The sequence below is a fragment of the Astatotilapia calliptera genome, chromosome 7, assembly GCF_964374335.1.
Source record: "Astatotilapia calliptera chromosome 7, fAstCal68.1, whole genome shotgun sequence".
NCBI lineage: Eukaryota > Metazoa > Chordata > Actinopteri > Cichliformes > Cichlidae > Astatotilapia > Astatotilapia calliptera.
In genome coordinates this window covers 42147652-42170968 of record NC_137428.1, presented here as the reverse complement: position 1 = coordinate 42170968, position 23317 = coordinate 42147652, and the positions used below count along the sequence as shown (strand labels likewise).

General features: G+C 41.6%; 1 protein-coding gene and 1 long non-coding RNA gene across 5 annotated transcripts in view; one reads left to right on the top strand and one right to left on the bottom strand.

Annotated features, from left to right (window-relative positions):
- The window catches only part of cadps2 (Ca++-dependent secretion activator 2), a 191182-nt gene extending 169127 nt beyond the window's left edge, over positions 1 to 22055 (bottom strand). For all 4 annotated transcript variants that reach the window (XM_026174892.2, XM_026174893.2, XM_026174894.2 and 1 more), the window contains exons 1-2: positions 21723 to 22055; positions 3027 to 3140 (exon numbers count right to left, since the gene is read on the bottom strand). In XM_026174892.2, the coding sequence (XP_026030677.2) occupies positions 3027 to 3140; positions 21723 to 22055 (447 nt within the window). The remainder of the gene's footprint in view (positions 1 to 3026; positions 3141 to 21722) is intronic.
- On the top strand, positions 21280 to 22442 carry LOC145429741 (uncharacterized). Its single transcript, XR_013910030.1, has 2 exons — positions 21280 to 21770; positions 21881 to 22442. It is a non-coding gene; the product is annotated as an uncharacterized LOC145429741 (long non-coding RNA).
- Positions 22443 to 23317: the final 875 nt, after the last annotated feature.

Below are 23317 nucleotides of genomic sequence, written 5' to 3'. Positions count from 1 at the left end.
TGACTTTGCCAGCTTCGCCTCTGGATGTGCCCCGCAGTGAGTTGATGAGTGCGCAGAGGGCTGACCCATCCTTGGAATGGCAGTTGGAGTCTGTGTTGTCAGCTCTGGAGGTGAAAAGTGTGGCTGGCTATTTTTTGCAGGATGGTGTTCTGGTGAGGAAGTGGGTGCCCCATGGGGAGGACTTTGGGGGGGGATCCAGTGTTCCAGGTAGTAATTCCATCAAAGTATCGTGGTCAGGTGTTGAACCTAGCTCATGATAGGTCAGGGCACTTGGGTGTGCGGAAGACATATGACTGAGTTTTGCGTCATTTTTTTGGCCACATTTGAAGAAGGATGTATCAATTAGCATCGCAGAGATGCATTATTGTTGTGCTTAGGAAAGTTGCCCAGCTGCCTAGTTTTGTGACATTGTATAAAACTTTCATGTTTAATGCAGCATTTATACAGTAGGACTTGTTGTTTTTTTACATTGTTGTTTACAGTGTGTCTCCATTGTTTATATGGCAACCTACAGTGGGGCAAAAAAGTATTTAGTCAGCCACCGATTGTGCAAGTTCCCCCACTTAAAATGATGACAGAGGTCAGTAATTTGCACCAGAGGTACACTTCAACTGTGAGAGACAGAATGTGAAAAAAAATCCATGAATCCACATGGTAGGATTTGTAAATTAGGGTGGAAAATAAGTATTTGGTCACCTCAAACAAGGAAAATCTCTGGCTCTCACAGACCTGTAACGTCTTCTGTAAGAAGCTTTTCTGTCCCCCACTCGTTACCTGTATGAATGGCACCTGTTTGAACTCATCATCTGTATAAAAGACACCTGTCCACAGCCTCAAACAGTCAGACTCCAAACTCCGCCATGGCCAAGACCAAAGAGCTTTCGAAGGACACCAGGAAAAGTATTGTAGACCTGCACCAGACTGGGAAGAGTGAATCTACAATAGGCAAGCAGCTTGGTGTGAAAAAATCAACTGTGGGAGCAATCATCAGAAAATGGAAGACATACAAGACCACTGATAATCTCCCTCGATCTGGGGCTCCACGCAAGATCTCATCCCGTGGGGTCAAAATGATCATGAGAACGGTGAGCAAAGATCCCAGAACCACACGGGGGGACCTGGTGAATGACCTGCAGAGAGCTGGGACCAAAGTAACAAAGGTCACCATCAGTAACACACTACAACGGCAGGGAATCAAATCCCGCAGTGCCAGACGTGTTCCGCTGCTGAAGCCAGTGCATGTCCAGGCCCGTCTGAAGTTTTCCAGAGAGCACATGGATGATACAGCAGAGGATTGGGAGAATGTCATGTGGTCAGATGAAACCAAAGTAGAACTTTTTGGTATAAACTCAACTCGTCGTGTTTGGAGGAAGAAGAATACTGAGTTGCATCCCAAGAACACCATACCTACTGTGAAGCATGGGGGTGGAAACATCATGCTATGGGGCTGTTTTTCTGCCAAGGGGACAGGACGACTGATCCGTGTTAAGGACAGAATGAATGGGGCCATGTATCGTGAGATTTTGAGCCAAAACCTCCTTCCATCAGTGAGAACTTTGAAGATGAAACGAGGCTGGGTCTTCCAACATGACAATGATCCAAAACACACCGCCCGGGCAACAAAGGAGTGGCTCCGTAAGAAGCATTTGAAAGTCCTGGAGTGGCCTAGCCAGTCTCCAGACCTCAACCCCATAGAAGATCTGTGGCGGGAGTTGAAAGTCCGTGTTGCTCGGCGACAGCCCCAAAACATCACTGCTCTCGAGAAGATCTGCATGGAGGAATGGGCCAAAATACCAGCTACTGTGTGTGCAAACCTGGTAAAGACCTATAGTAAACGTTTGACCTCTGTTATTGCCAACAAAGGTTATGTTACAAAGCATTGAGTTGTATTTTTATTATATTATTATTAATAATAATAATATATTATTATTATATCATTTTATCCTGTCTTCCTTCTCTCACCCCAACCGGTCGCAGCAGATGGCCGCCCCTCCCTGAGCCTGGTTCTGCCGGAGGTTTCTTCCTGTTAAAAGGGAGTTTTTCCTTCCCACTGTTCCCAAAGTGCTTGCTCTTAGGGGGTCATATGATTGTTGTTTTTTTTTTCTCTGTATCTATGATGCGCCTTGAGGCGACTTATGTTGTGATTTGGCGCTATATAAATAAAATTGAATTGAATTGAATATTTTTGTTATTGACCAAATACTTATTTTCCACCCTGATTTACGAATAAATTCTTTACAAATCCTACCATGTGGATTCATGGATTTTTTTTCCACATTCTGTCTCTCACAGTTGAAGCGTACCTCTGGTGCAAATTACTGACCTCTGTCATCATTTTAAGTGGGGGAACTTGCACAATCGGTGGCTGACTAAATATTTTTTTGCCCCACTGTATGTAAATGAGTGTCTGAGCAGGATATGTTTGTTGATTTCTTTCAGTTTCACTCTGACAGCATTTTGAAGGAAACTTAATAAATAAACTTAATAAACTTAATAAGAAAATCTTAATAAATGAGACAATAGGCCTGTCAGCTTGAAACAGTAGAAGCTCCCAGCAAGAAAGCTGTTGCCACTAAAGATTCACATTTCAAATTAAGTAGTGCATCATCAATAACAATAACTCAGTAGAAATGAAAAATAGGATTTACTTATACTTATATATGTTGCTACAGCATTCAAGGCAGTTTATAAGCATGAAAAGTTATCTTTTGTTTCATACTAGCTTCAGTCAGCTTTACAAAGAATAAAGATAGTTCTAGTTGTTTCATGTCAGCATTAATATTGACAAACTGGGTAAATTCACCACCTCTGTTGAAAACAAATAAGAAGGACACAGTCAAGTAACTATAAGAGTATATCGTCAGGTTGGTTCCACCTTTCTGTCAGACGGTTTGTGGGTCAGAAACAACATAACAGGAATTAAGGCAATGCCTGAAGAGAGTCCCTGTCCTGCCATAGAATTGTAAAGCTAAAATCACATTTGTTTCTGTGAAAAATGTTTTACAAAACTCACTCAATCACTTTACCTCATAGTAGCTTCTCACGGCATTGCAGAAAGCTTCATCAGCCACAATTTGAGTTTCTCCATTGAGGAAAGCAAGAAAACGCTCCTTTACTGCCTGTAGCTGCTGCTTATTGACCTAAGAAAGACAACAATGAAGAACAGAGAGAAATGATACAGAGTGGTGGTAGAGAAGGGCATAATTATTATGAAGTGAGAGTTTAATATGAGGTGGTGGCGGTATGAATGAAAAACAAAACAAATATAAGCTTAAAGTCACTGTTAAAGTGCTAGCAAAAACCCGCTTTGTGGGAGGTTTTCAAATTCTTCATTCTGTTTTTTGTGGCAATTCAAACATAATTCCACCACGAATAAAAGTTGTGGTGACCGTTAAGCTACATACATGCAACACGTGTTGACTATAACACATCAAGCAAACGCAAACAGAGAATGTGGCATCTCATTTGCAAGGGCACGTTGAATACAAAAATATAAAGAACAGTGATTTATAATAAACCTCTGGTAAAAAAGAAAGATTTTAATTGCTTGGACGTTGCTTGGATTAACAAGGTCTGTGTCAAGTATTGAGGAACCAGGACACACTGATGAGAAGTGGGCTACTGGAACAAGAAGGCATAAGTGGAAAAGGAATGAGAATAGGGAGCTACTGGAATGCTACACGAGTAATCCCTGCAGAAGGGGTTACATGAAAAGTATGTGGGACCTATGGATTCTTTGACATCAAATATGTAAACTAACGGTAAAATAACTCGTTTCTCAGTGTTCCAACATCAGCAAGATGGCCACAACTGATCATGTGCTTAGAGAATAGCTCAGGCAGCAGAAACCCAAGAAAGAAGAGGAGCATAAAGAGGAGCCATTATGGAAGGACAGGCTGCTTTACAGCATATACAACCGCCAAACAGAACAAGTGATACTGAGAAATCCTACCAACGGCTGGACCAAGCTAGACTGAAAGACAGCACAGAGGCACTAATCATGGCAACATCGGAACAAGATCTAAGCACAAGATCAATAGATAGAGACTAGATTCTACCACACCAGGCAAGGCCCTAGTGCAGGTTGTGCAGAGATGCCACTGAAATAATCTGGGACATAACAGCAAAGTGCAAGATGCTAGCAGGCAGGGCTTACATGGAATGCCATGACCAAGATACTGGCAGTTCCCAGACCTCTGGTAGAGAACCAGATAAAATAGTCAGATGGCTCTGGGTTGATGAGGAATCCTAATGTTCAAACCATAAAAACATAAATCAATATATCTGATACTTATTCTGGATACTGTTACGTTGGTCTCCAATAAGAATGTGAGGAATTATTTTCTGTGTAATGCAAGACGGGGGGAGACTCGTCATGGCAGATCCAGTCACTGAGAGAATAACCGAGCTATCAGTAATTCAACAAGACTATAGCTGACCAAAAGCTGACAACTGTCAGAATGCCCATTTTGCACAGTTTACTTCACTCACCACAAAATGGATTTGAATGCCACTCCAAACACCTCAAAACCATGTAGAGGTACGATTGTTTCATCCACAGACACCAACAATCTGTAGTGTACTGTCTAAACAAAAAGCCTGGCCCACTAATAACAATTCTTGATAATATCAAAGAAAACTCAAACAGTCCAACAACTCCCGTTAAACCCTCATTAAAGCACTCAGCAAATGGAGTTGGTCATGACCAGAGATGGGCAGTAACGCATTACTGTAATCAGATTATTTTTTTCAAGCAACCAGTAAAGTCAGGGATTACTATTGCAAAAAAATTAGATTCCTGCTACTTTCCCATAAGCAGGCTGCGTTACTGAGTTGCTAAACCACGATTTTGTTTGTGAGTGTCTCATTACAATGACAATTATGATAATAAAATATATCTGTTAATTAAACTGTTTATACACAACACAGGACCTTCCTTGATGGCACTCCCTCAGCTTGGATGTAAATAGTTCTTGTTGTGTGTGCACGTGTGTGTTTTAAAAGTTAATTCATGCATTTCCTTTCCCTCTTTCAAAAGAGGAGTAAAGGGCTAGAAGAACTGAGATAAAGAAAAATGCCCCCATTCTTTCTTCTGCTTTTTTTTTTTAAACTAATCTTAGTCAATTACCTTTTTGTGTACTTGCTTTTTATGTTGTATCCATTTTTAGTATCACAAGAATAAGAAAAATTCCTGGTAGAAGCCTTTTGCAGAAGTGCTGTTTCCTAATAAAGAAAAGGAAAGGTTGAAAATGAACTTTGGTGAAAGTGTGGTATTAGTCACCACACGTTGCACCTTTAAGAGATAGAGATATTTTAACACTGACCTCTACAGCTGGCTATAATAACATAAACACGTTTTAATAAACTATTGCAAAAGTAAAAAAGGTAAAGTTTATCAGTTTGTCCACATCTGTCACCTTGTCACCAAACCTCAGTCAACAGCTCTTCAATTCTGCTTTTCAGGTCTGAAGTCCTCCAAATTTCACTCTTTATTTGCTCTGATTCGTTTTCCACACTCTTGAGTCTCTGCTCTGTTCAACTGTGGTTCCTCTGTTGCTCTGTACAACCAGCAATCTGTCAGGTTCCCCATATGTACATAATACACTCTCCCGTAGCCCAATACTCCATGCGTGACCCATTAAACCAGCAACAATTATCCATCTGTTATCTAACTGCAGCCTGCTAGTTCCCACGGTAATGGCGACAGATGGCTAATGTGGCTATTGGGTAATTGTTCATAGTTGAACAGCTAATGTTAAGGTTTACTACTTAATTACTTCCCAAGAAGTAGATTCTGTTCATCTGGACATCACATTTTCTGTGGGAGAAACATTTCATCACTCATCTAAGGGACTTCTTCAGTCTCAGCTGACTGCAGGTTCCCCCAACCTTATAAACGGTCCTATTGAACATCATATCATGAAGTGCCCTGAGTAAATGTGGTTATCCCAGTTGGACATTTGTGAAAGCTGGGAAGCCACCTAAAGAATGCTCCAGAGAGAGATAAGGATAGCTGCTGCATAAGTGACAACCTTTAGTGATCCCAGCAGTATCAGAACAGCTGAGATACATTTCTGTAAGTACCTCGTCTCTGTGGCTTTCAAACCTAAAACACACTGCGCAAAAATTGGTCCACCCTAAAGATCTGGTCACCTGGCACAAGTAGAGTAATATAGTGTACGCTGTTAAGTGCCAAATAAATTAAAAATAAACCACTGGTGAACCAATAACTGGTGAAACCAAAATAGCTTATTGGCTAAATGTTGGAAAGACTTTGAAGAGCAAAATTACTGCACAAGAAGGCTCCATCTCATCTGTGAGACAAGGTGGTACTTTTGTTATGTCTTGGTATTTATGGTTGCAAGAAACACACTGACATTTCTTCAGTTTTGGAAAAAACATCAGGATGAATGCAGAAGTAAAAACACTGGCAGCCACCAGTGCTACCCCTCAGCCTCCCAGTAGACACACCTATCACATCAGTTTCAAAGTCCTACTTCCTTGACCTCTGACCTTGAGGTCAAGGTGACAGATTCAAACTCGGTATATTCTTGGTATATGCACCTATGGTATCAATATGAAGCTCTTATGTTGCCTCATTCTCAAGTTGTCACATTCACAAACTTAGCTCTTCATGCCACCTGCACACACAGCTGACAACACTACCCCATCAACTTTTTATGACTGAGTCACTTATTCAACTAAATGCAATCAAACACATCTGATGACTTTTAATCAACCTGTCGGAAAGCTATCCTTGTCGCGTAAGACAGGAGTGGCTTCATAGTGCAGTGGTTAACACAATCTAAATGCTTACTAAATCTAGATTGTGGCAGGAGCTATCACAGCCTAAACATTAAAACTGTAAAATTAATTCAGCTGGTAATAATGTATGATCAGTAACTCCTTGTATTATGAGGGGTATAATAATACACAAACTAGATAGTTAAAATGGAGTCAAGTTCAGTGAAGCTGAGAAAACAGAGATATGAAATAGCTTAATTTTTATTTTATTTTCGATTTTCATGGTGATGCTCATGTCCACTTCTCTCCCTACAATAATTTGTTATTCTACTTTTTCTAACTTGTATTATTTAAAAACAACAACAACAAAACTGCTCCCTCTGTCAGCTATAAATCAATAACATCAAATGAGGCATGTAAGAGTGTGCTGTAAATTGATTAACTACAATAAAGAGGCTGACGTCACATGCCTACAGCAAACAGAGTTTATTGAAACAGGACCTGAAGGAGTCACTGAGTGGCTGAAGGAGAAATTCTGACAGACTACTCCTTGGTTGTGACTGCAATGTTTGTCAAAAACAATTCTCTAACTATCACGTTTGGCTGGAGCTGGAAACCATAGTCCTTCATAGTCGCCTCTGTCAGTGCGCCCCAGGGTGGCTGTGGCTACAATGTAGCTTACCATCACCAGTGTGTGAATGGGTGGATGACTGGATATGTAAAGCGCTTTGGGGTCCTTAGGGACTAGTAAAGCGCTATATAAATACAGGCCATTCCAATGAATTTGGCTTAGTTTCTGTTCCATTCTTCTCCATTTGCTACAGGTTCTCCAGCTCACAGCAGATCACCAGATAAGAACAAGGTCTACAGTCACCTGCTGCAGTGTATGATGGAGACGTTAGAGTTTGACAATGAAACACGTGTTTCTGGAGAGGAAAAGGACCTGAACAACAAAACTTTGTCAGCCTGCCAAAAGAAAAAACACAAGAGGGAAAGGCCATGTCTAGCTCGCTAATGGCAACGCAACATTCAAAATAAGGACAAGGAGATTTTCAGTCATAAACAGAGTGAATGTTGTTGTCTCAGATGAAATTGTTAAAATGTAAAGTTTATGTGAGGAAAACACTTGACTGAGTGAAAGAACTACACCCAGCTAAAATAACTTAAAGATTTAGGCTAAAAGGAAGTTGGCCAACTCCCAAAAATACATTAATAATAATTATTGAAACATTTTTGTTTAACAAATTATTAAAAATAACAGAAAAACTATATTTTTGACAAATAAGAAGACACAGGCTCACTGTGCACTATAAAAAGACAGATCATTTTATCTGTCTACAAAACGTCCATTCTGAGCCTGAAAAATGACTTTCATCATATTAGCAATTTTGCTGACAGTTCTGTAAGAGTTTCTTCAAAGAACCAGCTCTGTCTCTTTCCATCTGCCTATGAGCTTGATACTCAACTTTTTGATAACAGTTTTCATGTTAGACCTAGCAAGCCGTACTAACCTGACAGTCAAGTAGTCATTTCTGTTCTACGTCTTTGATGTATAAAAGAAATGACCAGGATTCACATTTTGTCTTGTAATTACTAAATTAACGCTTATGATGCAACTGCTCCGATATAATACACTCTCCATCATTGTTATTTTTGCTGTGGATTGTGTGAAACTAATATAGACTATCCAAGAACCTAAACAATGGAATCCAAAATGTAGTAAAATAAACACTATATAGATATATAAATAACATAAATATCTTATTTTAATTACTGGCATATAGATGAGAGAAAGCGAGAGACAGAGACTGTTGGGTGAACTCCATTCACTCCTACACAGCAAATTCAAAAGTGTTAAATGTTTTGGTGTTAATAGTCTTCTTGCAAAAGTAGAGTTAATTTTACTCTAAGCAGAGTCACATTCTTTTAATGTAACTCTGAGGTGTAAAATGATAGTAGTTAAAATCGAGTGTTAAAAATGAGTGTTTCTCTGTCAAATCTGGAGGTGTTACAATGGAAACATTAACTCTTGACCTCTTAACTCTGAACTCCTAGAGGGGCTATGACACCAACAGAGTAAATTCACAGACTCCGCCCCCAGCACCATAGGCTTCAATCGAAGCTGAAGTGAAGCCGTTTCAGAACATTTTGCTCTACATATTTGAGTTGTTTGCCATGCTTGGTAAGTCATTTTTTCAAAGATTGTTTCAATTATTATTATGAGCTTTTACTTCTGTGGCTCTTTGGAGTTGAGACAAAGCTGTGTGAAAGGCATTAGCCATGTTGCTCGCTGATAGCATAATATTCTGTTTTAGCTAGCTGAAAGGTATTGTTTGCGGGCAAATACCACAGCTTTGAAAAAAAGCTTGCATGTGAATTTTCAGTCAAACCTTTGGTCAAATACACCTAAAACAATGTCTAGAATGTGAAATGTTGGTATAATGGTGCTACTTGAAGCCTGAAAACGATCGCCCATGAAAAAAACGAGCAAACAGCAGTAGCAGACGTCCTGACTGGATTCTACGTTAGCATTTAGATCCCTCCAGAGTTTTGTGCACACGGTTTAGGTAAAAATGAAAAAGGTTGAGGTTTTACATTTAGTTCAGTATTACCTGTTGCCTGTGTCCTTGTCTTTTGGGAAAATACTTTACACAAGTAATGGCTCAAAAAGGATTCGTTTTTTTTTTTACTGTGCTGCAATTGTTTACTGGATTATTTGTGCCGTTAATTAGTGTCAACTAATTTTTATTCAATCTCCACACAGGATATGCTTGTGAAGATGGAATATGGGGGAGAGCAGAAGTGCGTTGAAGTTCCACAAAGGGATGAATGAAGGACATGCATATTGTATGGAAGAAATAAGTGATGAGAATGCTGTTATTTGCATTTACCATGTCAGACCTTTTGATAAACAAAATTCTAATGAAAGTGAGAACATGTACACTGTTACATCTTTTAGAAAATGTTTTCAAATTGTGGTGCACAGTTCAGAATAAATGTTTTTCAAAAACTATTGCATCTTTTTAGTAAATGTTTATTTCCAAAAGAAATTTCTAGAAGTTCAGAACAGTAAAATTCCCGCTTTTTAGAATGAATTAGAAGATAACTCTTACGTAGTTAAACTAAAATACTCTTTGAGAGTTAATATATAAACTCTTAACACCAAGTGTTAAATTATCAACTCCAGACAGATTTGGTGTTTAACACTAAATCAGAGTTAACGTACCAACTCTCTAAAAAGAGTTAAATTAACACTCTCTTGTGTGGACCCATATAGACACTTTAATAGTGTTGAAATCAAATCCGACAGTGTTAATTTGGACATGCTGGATTTGCTGTGTATCAGCAGAGAGAGAGTGGCACACTGCGCTCTAAAATCATGAAATTATCTCAATAAACACCACCTCTGCTTTCATCGAGGAAATAAAACACGGATAAATTTTCAGTTCTGACTTAGTTTTCTAGTATTTTTCTACTTTCAACAGAAAATGTTATTTGCTCCGTCAAGTGACGTCATACACTGCGTTACTCACACACACCATAAAGAATATATTCATACTGTAAAAACAAAAGCTAGAAAAACACATCCATTAATTACAGATGATGTATTTCTTAACAATTTTCATGACAGATGAATTTTTTGTTTTCCTTTTTATTCTTGCTGACGCTTCCGTTGTGAATATCTCAAAAACAACAGGAGGCTCGCATGGTTAGAAGTTGCTCAGCAGAGGATGAGGATTGGTCAAAAAACATAACACGTGTTAACTTACAAAAAAGGAAAGCACATAGCATTTTATTTAAATATATATTCTTTTAATAATTCAAAACAAAAGCTAATGCTATGCTAGCTTCTAGCTTTGCTTGACAGTTTATAGAACAAGCCTGTTGACATACACCCCGAAAAACTTAATAGTCAACCAAAAACAGCTGGAAACCTGTGTGGTTATTACAGTAAACTTGGCTGTCTTTTGTCAAAGGAGCTTGCAAAGAAAAGCGTCTGGACTTCTTTAAGTTGCTTGAAGACGTTTCACCTCTCATCCGAGAAGCTTCTTCAGTTCTAAGGTCAAATGGTGGAGAGTCCCAGATATAAACCTAGTGGGAGTATCCCCCCACAGAGGGACAAAAGGACCCCCTGATGATCCTCTAATCGCCTGAGTGAAACGTCTTCAAGCAGTCCAGACGCTTTTCTTTGCAAGCTCCTTTGACTACGATGACCTGGATGACTGAGAACCTTCACAGACATATTGCCGTACATTTTGGGAGGAACACCCTTCAACTGGTGCGGGAGTATGAAAGGGAATCAAGGAAACTAGCGGATTATAGGAACCATCTCCGTTTCAACCTAAGATGTAGACAAAGCAGAGTTGTTCCTAAGAGCCTGCGCCTTGGATCCACGGTCAGGGGATACAGAGCAGACTTGATTCTACAGAGAGCACAAAATCACCTTTTAAGTGAAAGGATAAGACAGGTCCATTTCACCATAGATGCCCTCCAGATCAAGATCAGCCAGACTCTGCAGGAACTGGAAATCCTTCTACCCTCTCCAATCTTAGAAGAGGTTTACAAGTTTGTGGACAAGGCTCAGCGGGTCCAACACTCTAAAGGAAAAGAAAGACAACGCAGGACATTTCACACCTTGCTTTCAAAAACACACACTCCTCATCCTGAACCTACACAACCCAGAGAAGAAAACACACCTGATGCCAGTCAGGAGAAATGGGTTAAGAACTTTTCAGACAGGATTCTCACTGAACCTGAAAAGAGAGTATTAGCCAAAGGACTCAATTTTGCCATTTCTCCACAACAGTTGCCCATAGTGGACCTCATCACAGCCACAGAATCTGCCATACGGATTAATAAATTATCACAGACAGAAGCAGAGCAAATCAGGATGAAAGTCTCAGCCACGCTCTCCAGTGCCAAAGTCCCTCCATCCAACCTCACAATACAGGAAAAGAAGGCCATCACTTCCCTGAGCAAAGACCACAACATCACTGTTTTACCAGCTGATAAGGGAAGATGCACCGTGGTCCTAAACACTACAGATTACCATACAAAGATCACTACTCTCCTCAGTGACAACAATACCTACGAAGCCCTAAAGCGAGACCCCACAAGCAGTTACAAAAAGAAAGTTATAGCTTGCCTTCAAGACTTTGAAAGGGACAAAATTATTGACCGCCTTACATATCACCGCCTTTATCCAGGGGATGCCATGCCCTGCATCTATGGACTTCCTAAGATCCACAAGGAAGCTGTCCCACTCAGACCCATAGTCAGTAGCATAAACTCAGCCACTTACAACATTGCTAAACACCTTGCTACCATCCTTGTGCCTCTCGTGGGGAACACCCCGCAGACCACGGCCTCTCACCGCAGACCACGGCCTCTCTGTGTGAGGATCTAAACGTATTCTACGCTAGATTCGACGCAGCGAACACCATGAGACCGGACAGTGTGCGCACCGCGGATGACGTCAGTGCGCACACTGTGTCTGAGGAGGATGTGCGGAAGTGCTTCAGGAAGGTGAACGCACGCAAAGCTACTGGTCCGGACGGGATTCCCGGCCGCGTCCTCAGGTCATGCGCGGCTCAGCTGGCTGGAGTGTTCACACACATCTTCAACCTTTCCCTCTCTCTGTCTGTTGTCCCAGCCTGCTTCAAAATGGCCACCATCGTCCCTGTACCCAAATCCTCCACCATCTCCTCATTGAACGACTGGCGACCTGTAGCCCTGACCCACATCGTAAGCAAATGCTTCGAGAAGCTGGTCAGGGACTTCATCTGCTCTGCACTACCCGACTCACTGGACCCTCTACAGTTTGCATACCGCCACAACAGGTCCACTGATGATGCCATAGCCCTGACACTACACACTGCCCTGTCACACCTGGAGAAGAGAGACACGTATGTGAGGATGCTGTTTGTAGATTACAGCTCAGCATTCAATACCATCGTTCCCTCGAAGCTGGACAGGAAACTGCAGGATCTAGGACTGAGCAGCTCCCTCTGCAGCTGGATCCTTAGCTTCCTGTCTGACAGACGCCAGGTGGTCAGACTGGGCAGCATCACCTCATCCCCCATCACACTGAACACTGGTGCTCCACAGGGGTGTGTACTGAGCCCCCTCCTGTACTCACTCTACACCTACAACTGCACAGTCACTAACAGCTCCAACATCATTGTGAAGTTTGCGGACGACACTACAGTGGTGGGTCTTATCACCAACGGTGATGAGACGGCTTACAGGGAGGAGGTCAGCGCCCTGACCCACTGGTGTCAAGACAACCATCTCACCCTCAACGTCGCAAAGACAAAGGAGTTGATAGTGGACTTCCGGAGGTGCAGAGAAGTACACACCCCCATCACCATCAACGGCGCTGCTGTGGAGAGAGTGAGCAGCTTCCAGTTCCTTGGTGTACATCTGGCTGAGGATCTTACGTGGTCAGTACACACAAACAAAACAGTGAAGAAGGCGCAGCAGCGCCTCTTCTTTCTCAGGAGACTGAAAAGATTCGGCATGAGCCCCCGCATCCTCAGGACCTTCTATCACTGTGCCATTGAGAGCATCCTCACTGGATGCATCACCACCTGGTATGGCAACAGCACCGCCTACAACTGCAAAGCTCTCCAGCGAGTAGTGCGGTGCTCTGAACGGATAATTGGAGGTGAGCTTCCCTCCCTCCAAGACATCTACAGGAAGCGCTGCCTGAGGAAAGCGGGGAGGATCATCAAGGACTCCAGTCACCCCAGCCATAAACTGTTCAGACTGCTTCCATCAGGAAGGAGGTTCTGCAGCATCCGGTCCCGTACCAGCAGACTGAGAGACAGCTTCTTCCACCAGGCCATCAGACTGCTGAACACGTCATAGACACCTCAGCTTCACTACTGGAACTTCAACATTATGCACTCCACACTGTATATAAATGCCACTTGTTTTGCACATATTCAACTCTGTATATTTTATATATTTTATTTTATTTTTTTTTTTTTTTTTTACTATTTAATTTGTAAAAATGTGTATACACACTAGGGCTGCCACGATTAGTCGACTAGTCACGATTATGTCGACTATTAAAATCGTCGACGACTAATTTAATAGTCGACGCGTCGTTTGAAGCTTTGTAAGATCACAAAGGACGCAGGAATGAGTAGTAGGATTTAAGGGTGTAATAACGGACTGAAACAGAAGATGGCAGCACTGCATGTACAAGGATGCCAGCTGCCGTTAAACCCCGAAGAAGAAGAAGCTGTGTCCCAGAATTCATAGCGCAGCCCAGCGCAGTTGTCAACAATGGCGGCAGCTAGTTAGTTTTAACTTTACTCTTATTATTCTTTCTGGGTCACAAAATAAACGTTTAACATATTTTCAGGCGAGAATGTAGCTGTGTAAACCTCAAATATCTGCTCAGTTTATCAAGACACCACATATTTTCAAAAGCGCTCCGACGTTTTCAGAGACGTCTGTTACCCACTAGCTCGTTAGCTAGGCGGGGGCAAGGCTAACTAGAGCCGTGAGAACACCGGACTCCCGGCAAATCGTTTTCAAACCCACCACTGTCTTTCGCTACTCAGGTTAAACATATATATAAGTCACTTAGATAACTTAAAATGTTATTGTTTGGCTTTTTTTAGTATTTTATTTGTTCCTGAGTGAATCGGTTTGGCTAAGATTAAAGTTATAGTTTTTGCACAGCTAAATAAACTTCAAGCAGACAGCTGATCATCAGAAGTTTGAGACGCTGGATAATATACTCCGGTGTCCTGTTATATTTTAGAAAGCAAGGAGTTTATTAAACTTCACCGAAACAATCTGCAAATTTCATTAAAAATTAATAAACTACCATCTTGTCTTTATTTTTAGTTAGCACAAACACTTCAAGCTGTAAGCTAATGATAGTTATATAAGACCAGATGCTGCTGGTGCAATAAGCTGTACGCTGTACGTCCAATGGATGATGATCTGATTAGTCGACTAATCGCAAAAATAATCGGTGACTAGTCGACTATCAAAATAATCGTTTGTGGCAGCCCTAATACACACACACACACACACGTAGGAAAATATTTAGTATACACATCCAGAAATGCATACACTATTATATATTGTACATATATTTATTAGTTTCAGGTTGGCCATTCTTGTATTTTGCTCGTTTGTGTTGTTGTGTTTGCACATCTCTGTTGCTTGTGGGGCTCGCACACAAGAATTTCACTCGCATGTGCTGTGCCAGTGTGCCTGCACATGTGATGTGACAATAAAAGTGATTTGATTTGATTTGACCCCACACCACATCAAGAACTCCACCGACTTCACTGACAAGGTCCAGAAACTTACCCTGGATCCAGATGAAACCATGGTGTCCTTTGATGTAGTCTCTCTTTTCACTTGCATACCCACCACGGAGGCCGTGGAGACTGTCAGAAAACGACTACAAGAAGACAGCTCCTTGGAGGACAGGACCAACTTCACACCTGATCAGATTTGCACACTGTTAGACCTCTGCCTCACCACTACATATTTCAAGTACAACGAAGGCTTTTACAGACAAAAACATGGCTGTGCCATAGGCTCCCCCGTGTCACCTATTGTAGCCAACCTTTACATGGAGGAAGTGGAAAGGAAGGCTCTTGGCTCTTTCAAAGGAAGAGTACCCAGCCACTGGTACAGATATGTGGACGACACCTGGGTCAAAATCAAGACACAAGAAGTGGAATCCTTCACTGCGCACATTAACGCTGTGGATAAAAACATCAAGTTCACCAGGGAAGACACAAAGGACGACTGTTTGCCTTTCCTGGACTGCGCTGTGCACATTGAAGAGAATGGCAACCTCAACATCGAAGTTTACCGGAAGCCCACACACACGGACCAGTACCTCCTGTTTGACTCCCATCACCCTCTGGAACACAAACTTGGAGTAATCAGGACCCTACACCACCGGGCAGAACATGTTCCCTCTAAGCCTGAAGGAAAAAAGAAGGAACACACGCATGTAAAGGAAGCACTCAAAACGTGCGGCTATCCTAAATGGGCGTTCTTAAAGTTAGCAAAGAGGCACAGAAAAGAAGACCAGACACCAGCGAGGGAGGATAAGAAGGACAGACGCAACAACATTGTCATCCCTCATGTAGCCGGTGTATCAGAAAAACTCAGGAGAGTTTTCTCCAAGCATGACATCCCAGTGTATTTCAGACCCAGCAACACGCTCAGACAAAAACTGGTTCACCCGAAAGACAAAACGCCAAAACACAGACTTAACAATGTGGTGTATGCTGTACAGTGCAGCGAGGAATGCCCAGACCTCTACATTGGAGAGACCAAACAGCCACTTCACAAGCGCATGGCACAACACAGAAGAGCCACCTCCACAGGACAAGACTCAGCAGTCCGTCTGCATCTTAAGGATAAAGGACACTCTTTCGAGGATGCCAATGTTCACATTTTGGACAGAGAGGACAGATGGTTTGAAAGAGGAGTGAAAGAAGCCATCTATGTCCACTGTGAGCGACCATCTTTGAACAGAGGCGGTGGTTTACGACACCAACTCTCTGCCATCTATAATCCAGTTTTGAGATCCCTTCCCAGACACCTTAACGCCCACTCACATCCTGGGCCATCTGACCTCAGGAATTCGCATGATAAGGTGGGGCCAGGTTTCACAATGAGCTCACCCGAAACTCTGGCTGATTGGGACCCACACCCAGTTTCACACCTTGGCTCAGGCGATTAGAGGATCATCAGGGGTCCTTTTGTCCCTCTGTGGGGGGAAACTCCCACTAGGTTTATATCTGGGACTCCCCACCATTTGACCTTAGAACTGAAGAAGCTTCTCGGATGAGAGGTGAAACGTCTTCAAGCAACTTAAAGAAGTCCAGACGCTTTTCTTTGCAAGTTCCTTTGACTACGATGACCTGGATGACTGAGAACCTTCACAGACATCTTGGCTGTCTTTTCTAAGAATGTTTTACTTTATAAATTGATTTACTGTGACCAACACGAATATTAACAGTTTGAGAGTTTTGCTGAAGCATACTGATCAGCACAATCACAGGATGCAGTCTTTGTGTGGGGATTTCTCCAAAACGTGTTGATCACAGTTTTTGACAGTCTGGTATAGTAAGTAGTTCATTTGTAATTGTGCTGGGCTTGTCTGTGTCATTGTTTCACAGAATAGCATTATCAAGATGTAGGGATACCCAAATTGGCCAAAGGTGTCGTGGTGGAGATGAGTTCGAAGCCTCGATACAATTCCGGCACAAACATGCTTCAGTGATTCACAAAGTCTTGCTTTGCCCATCACTAGACCTTGTTGACAAACCCACAAGGTCATAAAAACAGACAACAACATGGACGTATGTAGGACTACTCGCGCTGATGAAATTCATGCGACTCGGACCAGAGTAGCCTCTAGCTGACTCACAGATGCAGAAAGTATTATTCTTGTTTGAAACGACAAAGAAGCCAACTTTATAACCGCTCAGCTTGATCTTTGACATTGTTATGTAAATAAATATAATCTCTCCCATTTCCAGATTAATGTTCTGTCATTTAACTAGACTTATCTTGTATGATTAAATTATCTATAACATAATAAATGCTGATTGGAGAGGCTCTTTGTGAATTGTAAAGGACCCAAAACACTAGATTCACAACTGCTCTTGGTACAAGAGCCTGATCCACTTAATGAGTTTGTCATCCATCCATCCATTCGCTTCCGCTTATCCTTTTCAGGGTCGCGGGGGGCGCTGGAGCCTATCCCAGCTGTCATAGGGCGAGAGGCGGGGTACACCCTGGACAGGTCGCCAGTCTGTTGCAGGGCCAACACACAGGGACAGACAACCATTCGCACTCACATTCACTCGCATATTCACACCTAATGGCAATTTGGATTTTCCAATTAACCTATCCCCTCAAGCTGCATGTCTTTGGACGGTGGGAGGAAGCCGGAGTACCCGGAGGGAACCCACGCAAACATGGGGAGAACATGCAAACTCCACACAGAAAGAGCCCGGCCTGATGTTGGTATTGAACTCAGGACCTTCTTGCTGTGCGGCAACAGTGCTAACCACCGTGCTGATGAGTTTGTCATGAGAACATTTATTGATTTACTGAACCAGATGTTGGCTTCCTTTGTCTAAACACTGTGGAAAGATCCTCCACACTGTTTGCTTTTCACACTGCTGCAACATGTATTTATGCCCACCATTAAGGTGCAGGAAGCCGCTGCTGAACATCAGGTGTAACCACTTACGTATGGCTATCCATACATTGTGAGATGAGCCATAACCCTATCCCTAACCTTAACCAATAATCAGTAAAAAGAAAAATGTGCTTATGTTTAAATAAACATTATTTGCTTAGCTTTTGTCGTCTGTGCAATAGAGCTGGGCGATATAAGATTTTTTCATATCACGATATGTTTTTTTCATTTCAGGCGATAACGATATCTATCACGATATAAGCCAAATAACTATATTTGTAAGATTTAAATGTGCCGTTGCTCACAAGTAAAATGTGAAATAATCAGCAGCTTGTTTTTATTTAAATATTTATTTCCCATAATAAGTTCAACAGGGTAGATGTACTTAAGGAACATGAGACTTTTTCAGATAAATAAAGGCAAATATTGCAAACTACACAAAAGGCAGCCGCTAAAGCGTTTAAGTTTCAAAATAGAACAAACGAAACAGACTAAATTGTCAATTCCACTTAGAAACAAAATATTAATTCTAAAAATAAATCTTAGTTTGTTTTACAGAAGAACAGACAAAACTGACTAACTTTTGTCAATATCAAATAAACTGAGAACTAAAAGGAAATTCTCAATCTCTCCTTGTTGTATAGCTGAGCTTTTCAAACAGTTTTAACAGTTACTTTAGTCTGACAAAAGCCGAATGACGAATTAGCGCTTCCATTCAGAGACTGAGGCTACGTCCACACGTACACGGGTATTTTTGAAAACGGAGATTTTCCGTTTTCGTTTTAAAAAATAATCCCGTCCACACATAAAGGCAGAAATGAAGGAAAACGCTGCTATGAACATGCCAAAGCAGCAGGTGGCGCTAGATTCCTAACCGTGCAGAAATGTTGGCCAATCAGAAGTCTAGAAGCCTCGGTGGGAAAAAGTAAACAAAGCTGGGGCATAGAAGCAGAACCGAGTCGTATGTGTGGAGGGACAGTAACTGTGTGTATATGTAAGCATTTAAACACTGCAGAGAGTACAATTAACAGTAACAGTATTGTAGAAATTCATTTCACCGAAACAATAACGTGGCGCACAGTGTGACGTCAAAAAATGTGCACACCTTTGACGCTGCGTTTTCTCAGTTTTCCTAGTCCACACATAAATGCAAAAATGGAGTTTTTAAAAATCTTCGTTTTCAGTGACCAAAAACGTCGTTTACGTGTGGACGAAAGGTGCAAACGCATAGAAAAATCTGCGTTTTCAAAAATACCCGGGTACGTGTGGACGTAGCGCATGCACCAGTTTATTGTATTTCCAGACTTGCTTTCGGCACAATTTACAATGAACGCTACTCTGTTTTTTGTCAGACTTGAAATAGCCGAAATACCTTCACCCTACGGAACTTCTATGGCTCTTCCGTTCGACAATCTCTCCGGCCTTGGAACCATCATCTGTTTTCTCTTCGGTCACGCTCGGTTGATTTTTCTAGTCAGCACACTCATTTCCTCCATTACCCGGGCGGTACGGTGGCTGGCTGCTTCCCAAACAAATACACATGTGCGGCTTGGCACTTGTGCTGTACGTATCAAGTCACGTGACGTGACGCTGCGGCTGTGATTGGTTCGGCTCTGCGCTACTTAATTTGGATTGTCTGTTCTTTTTTTAAAGAGGACAAGAGCAGCGAGGTCTATCGCGATAGTTGAATTTCTCTATCGAGTAAAAGTTATATCGCGATACATATCGTTATCGTTCTATCGCCCAGCTCTACTGTGCAATGAACTGACGACTCCTACATATGTGGTAGAATTTTTCGACAATGTATGATACTCAGATGTGTATGCTGAAATGTCAAAACATTGGGCTGCACTCCAGCTCTTCACAAATACATTCATGTGATTCTGATGTGGACAAACAGAAGGAAACTATTCACATAATCAGCTGAATCGTCCTGCATCCTGCAATCCAATCTAGAGCTGTGTGTTTGGCTAAAATGATTTGAGCTGGCTACTAGCTCCTTGAATGTGTCATACTCTTAGTACAATCAACCTAGTTACACTAATACATCCTAGTGGTAGTGTGCCAATTCATAGTTTGCAAACCAGTCGCAACCAATAGCAAAAGCCAACCGAGAACACCAGCGTGCTGTGTGAGAAACATGCAGGAAAGTGTGCACCAGTGTACAGAGCCCTCACGGAGATCTAGTATAAGTCAACCAACAAGTCCCACATTCTCTAATGTTGTAAAGGCACTAACAGAGCGAGGCCCATAACATCACAGAAGCTAAAATAGATTTCTTATCCTAATTTTAATTTATTTTTAATGAAAAAAAGAAAAAAAAGAAATACAAAACAATAGTTTGATATAGTTGAATAGTTATTCAATACTAAAAATATCTAAGTGTGTTAAATATTGATACCAACAGTGTCATCTTGGCCTCTTCGAGCTTACGGAGAACTTCATCACTCCTTCCCTCACTAACAGCTGAAGTTCATCGTCATCACTCTGAACAACATTTTTGGAGAATTTTCAAGAGATGTGTAAAGCTCTCGTTTGAACAACATTAAAGTCTTAAACAGGTATCATAGACGTCAACATTGGTCATTCAACTATTAACAATTATCTGAGTGCCACATTAGTAGTCTTTTGTTATTAGCATAGTTGCCATCATGTGGTGTTTCTTCAGATTTCAATCATTCAGTCCAATAAAGGACACCAAACAAGAGTTAACAGCTGAATAAGCTGTTTGGCATTGACAGAGAAGGCAAATCTTTCCTGGAGGCAACTTATTCAGCTCTGCTGCACTATCCACAAAAAGTCATTTTCCTTACAAATGTAGGACCATTTAAGTGGAACTAAACAGGCTTACCAACAGTGTAAGATGTATATGCATTTGTAACAATGTTACAAAAAAGAAATAGACAACCAAACAGATTTCCTTAAATTCTGTGCTGTAAAGCAGATATATTACGAATGGGTTCATAAATCTGCCTAAACAGAAAAAATATCTCTTGCAACCACAGCTTTTAATGAGCTGCAACTCGTAAAACAACATTTTTGTAAAAAAAAAAAAAAAAAGTTTAAGTTTAAGCACCAACTCTTTCTCTTGTGTCTCTCTTTTCTCTTTTTTGTGAGTTTATGACTTGCAGACTAGCAGGTTGCTTCTCCCCTGCAGATGCGTCAACTCCTGCCGCAAAATGATGAGAAATGAATTGATTATCTGCTGAAAACGACTTGTGAAATATTCCAAGTTGTGGCACTGTATGCTTTCAGGGTATGACCGTGTAATCATGATCTTGTTAGACTTGTAATACCGGTTAACACAACTAATCTCCCCGAGCGTAGCAATACCTGAAGCCGCTGCTCAGAGCAGATGCGGTGAGAGGAAAGAAGAACCACGACGGAGGACGGCGTTAACCCGAACGGTGAAACTGGAGGTCCGGTAAAAGTTCGTAAAACATCCTCCGTACGGTCATTGCTCCCCTGATGCCAAGAGAACTTTCCCAAGCTCCGGTCTGGGAACGCTGCTACGAAAACCCTGTAACATTCTGCGAACCTTCACAGGATGTCCCGTCGTTTCTGGGTATATTTGGTTAAAATTGACGATTAACTGCGGATTAAATATAAACCGAATTGACCGGTTGGTTCTAGTGATCACAAAAACGATGCAGTTTTCTCGTTTGTGTTGACTTTTTAGACTGGTAAGACCAATTGCTTCCAGTTAACACATTTCCAGTGGTAGACAGTGGTTTTTGCATAGCAGACACTCAACAGGTGTGCAGCAATAACTCACCTTCTGCTGCCGACGGGACATGTCGGTGGGCTGCTTGGCGTTGAACGGGTAGGCTATGCACCGGAGGACGAACACATAAATCTGCAGTTTTATTTTCCTCTCCTCTTCCTCCTTCTGAATGGACTCACGTTTCCTCTTTTCCTGTTCTTCATCTGTAGCGCTGTTCACTTTCGTACTTTTGCCGGCGAGGCTTCCAGGTGTCGCGGAGCGCAGCTGCTGGCTGCCCGGGGGTCCCGTTTCCCGTTTCTCTGCAGAGGAAGAGGCGTCCGGTTTCCTCTGAGGCTCTAAGTCGGACTCCCCACCAGTGTCTTCGCTAGAAGACGAATCTAACATAGTGCACTGTGTCAAAATTCTGCTTCAGACTGAGAAAAAAGTCAGGAAACAATTTTTGAGCGTCTTTTTGTTTGTTTTAGTCGACGTGGCCTTGACGTCTGCGTAGGTGGCGCGCTCTGAACCACGACTTCAGTGGAATGTCAGGTTACTGCGGAAAGCAAAGGTAGGCGGAGTTTTCATTGTTAAGAGGTGGTCTCCGCGTGCACTTCGTTCCTTCACAGCTTTAAAGAATGCGTTGGCGCGTGCACAATGTGTTGTGCCCAAAACTAATTTCCCGTGTTTGTGTTTTTTATGTATTATATCTTTGCTTATGCTCATAGCCTGCAGTCAACAGGATTTAAGAAGGGGCTGTGTGTAAAATAAAGAAATGATCTGTTTTGCAAGTTTGCAAGTCTTTATGGCTCTGTGTTATTGTACATACATTATAATCAATTCAGTCCTTTTAGGCTGCTTAAAATATCTCTATATAACTGTTATATTTATTGCAGCTTCTGCTTCCCTCTCGACCTGATCTATCTTGAAAAAGTGAAATGTGTATTTTTGATTATTGTTTTGAGTGTCATTTGTCAACATGGTGATATAAATTTATGATCATTGTTGCAATAGGGGTGGTTTCATCTTACTTACTTTTTCAAACTGACCATAGGACTTCATCAACTGGTATCAGCGCCGATTCCAGGTTAACACAAAATCAAGAACTGGTGGTGGATTTTTAGAAAGACAAACATGCTGGGAATGGGCATTGGCAAAACGGACTCATATAACCACCTGACCAATAAACTGGATTGGACTAACAATTCAAAGGCCATCTAAAACAAAAGTACAGGGCAGGCTGTATCTGCTAATGAGACTCTCAGATCTTTTAGAGCAAAGACATGTATAGATACACATACATACACATCATATATACAGTGGGGCAAAAAAGTATTTAGTCAGCCACCGATTATGCAAGTTCCCCCACCTAAAATGATGACAGAGGTCAGTAATTTGCACCAGAGGTACACTTCAACTGTGAGAGACAGAATGTGAAAAAAAAATCCATGAATCCACATGGTAGGATTTGTAAAGAATTTATTCGTAAATCAGGGTGGAAAATAAGTATTTGGTCAATAACAAAAATACAACTCAATACTTTGTAACATAACCTTTGTTGGCAATAACAGAGGTCAAACGTTTACTATAGGTCTTTACCAGGTTTGCACACACAGTAGCTGGTATTTTGGCCCATTCCTCCATGCAGATCTTCTCGAGAGCAGTGATGT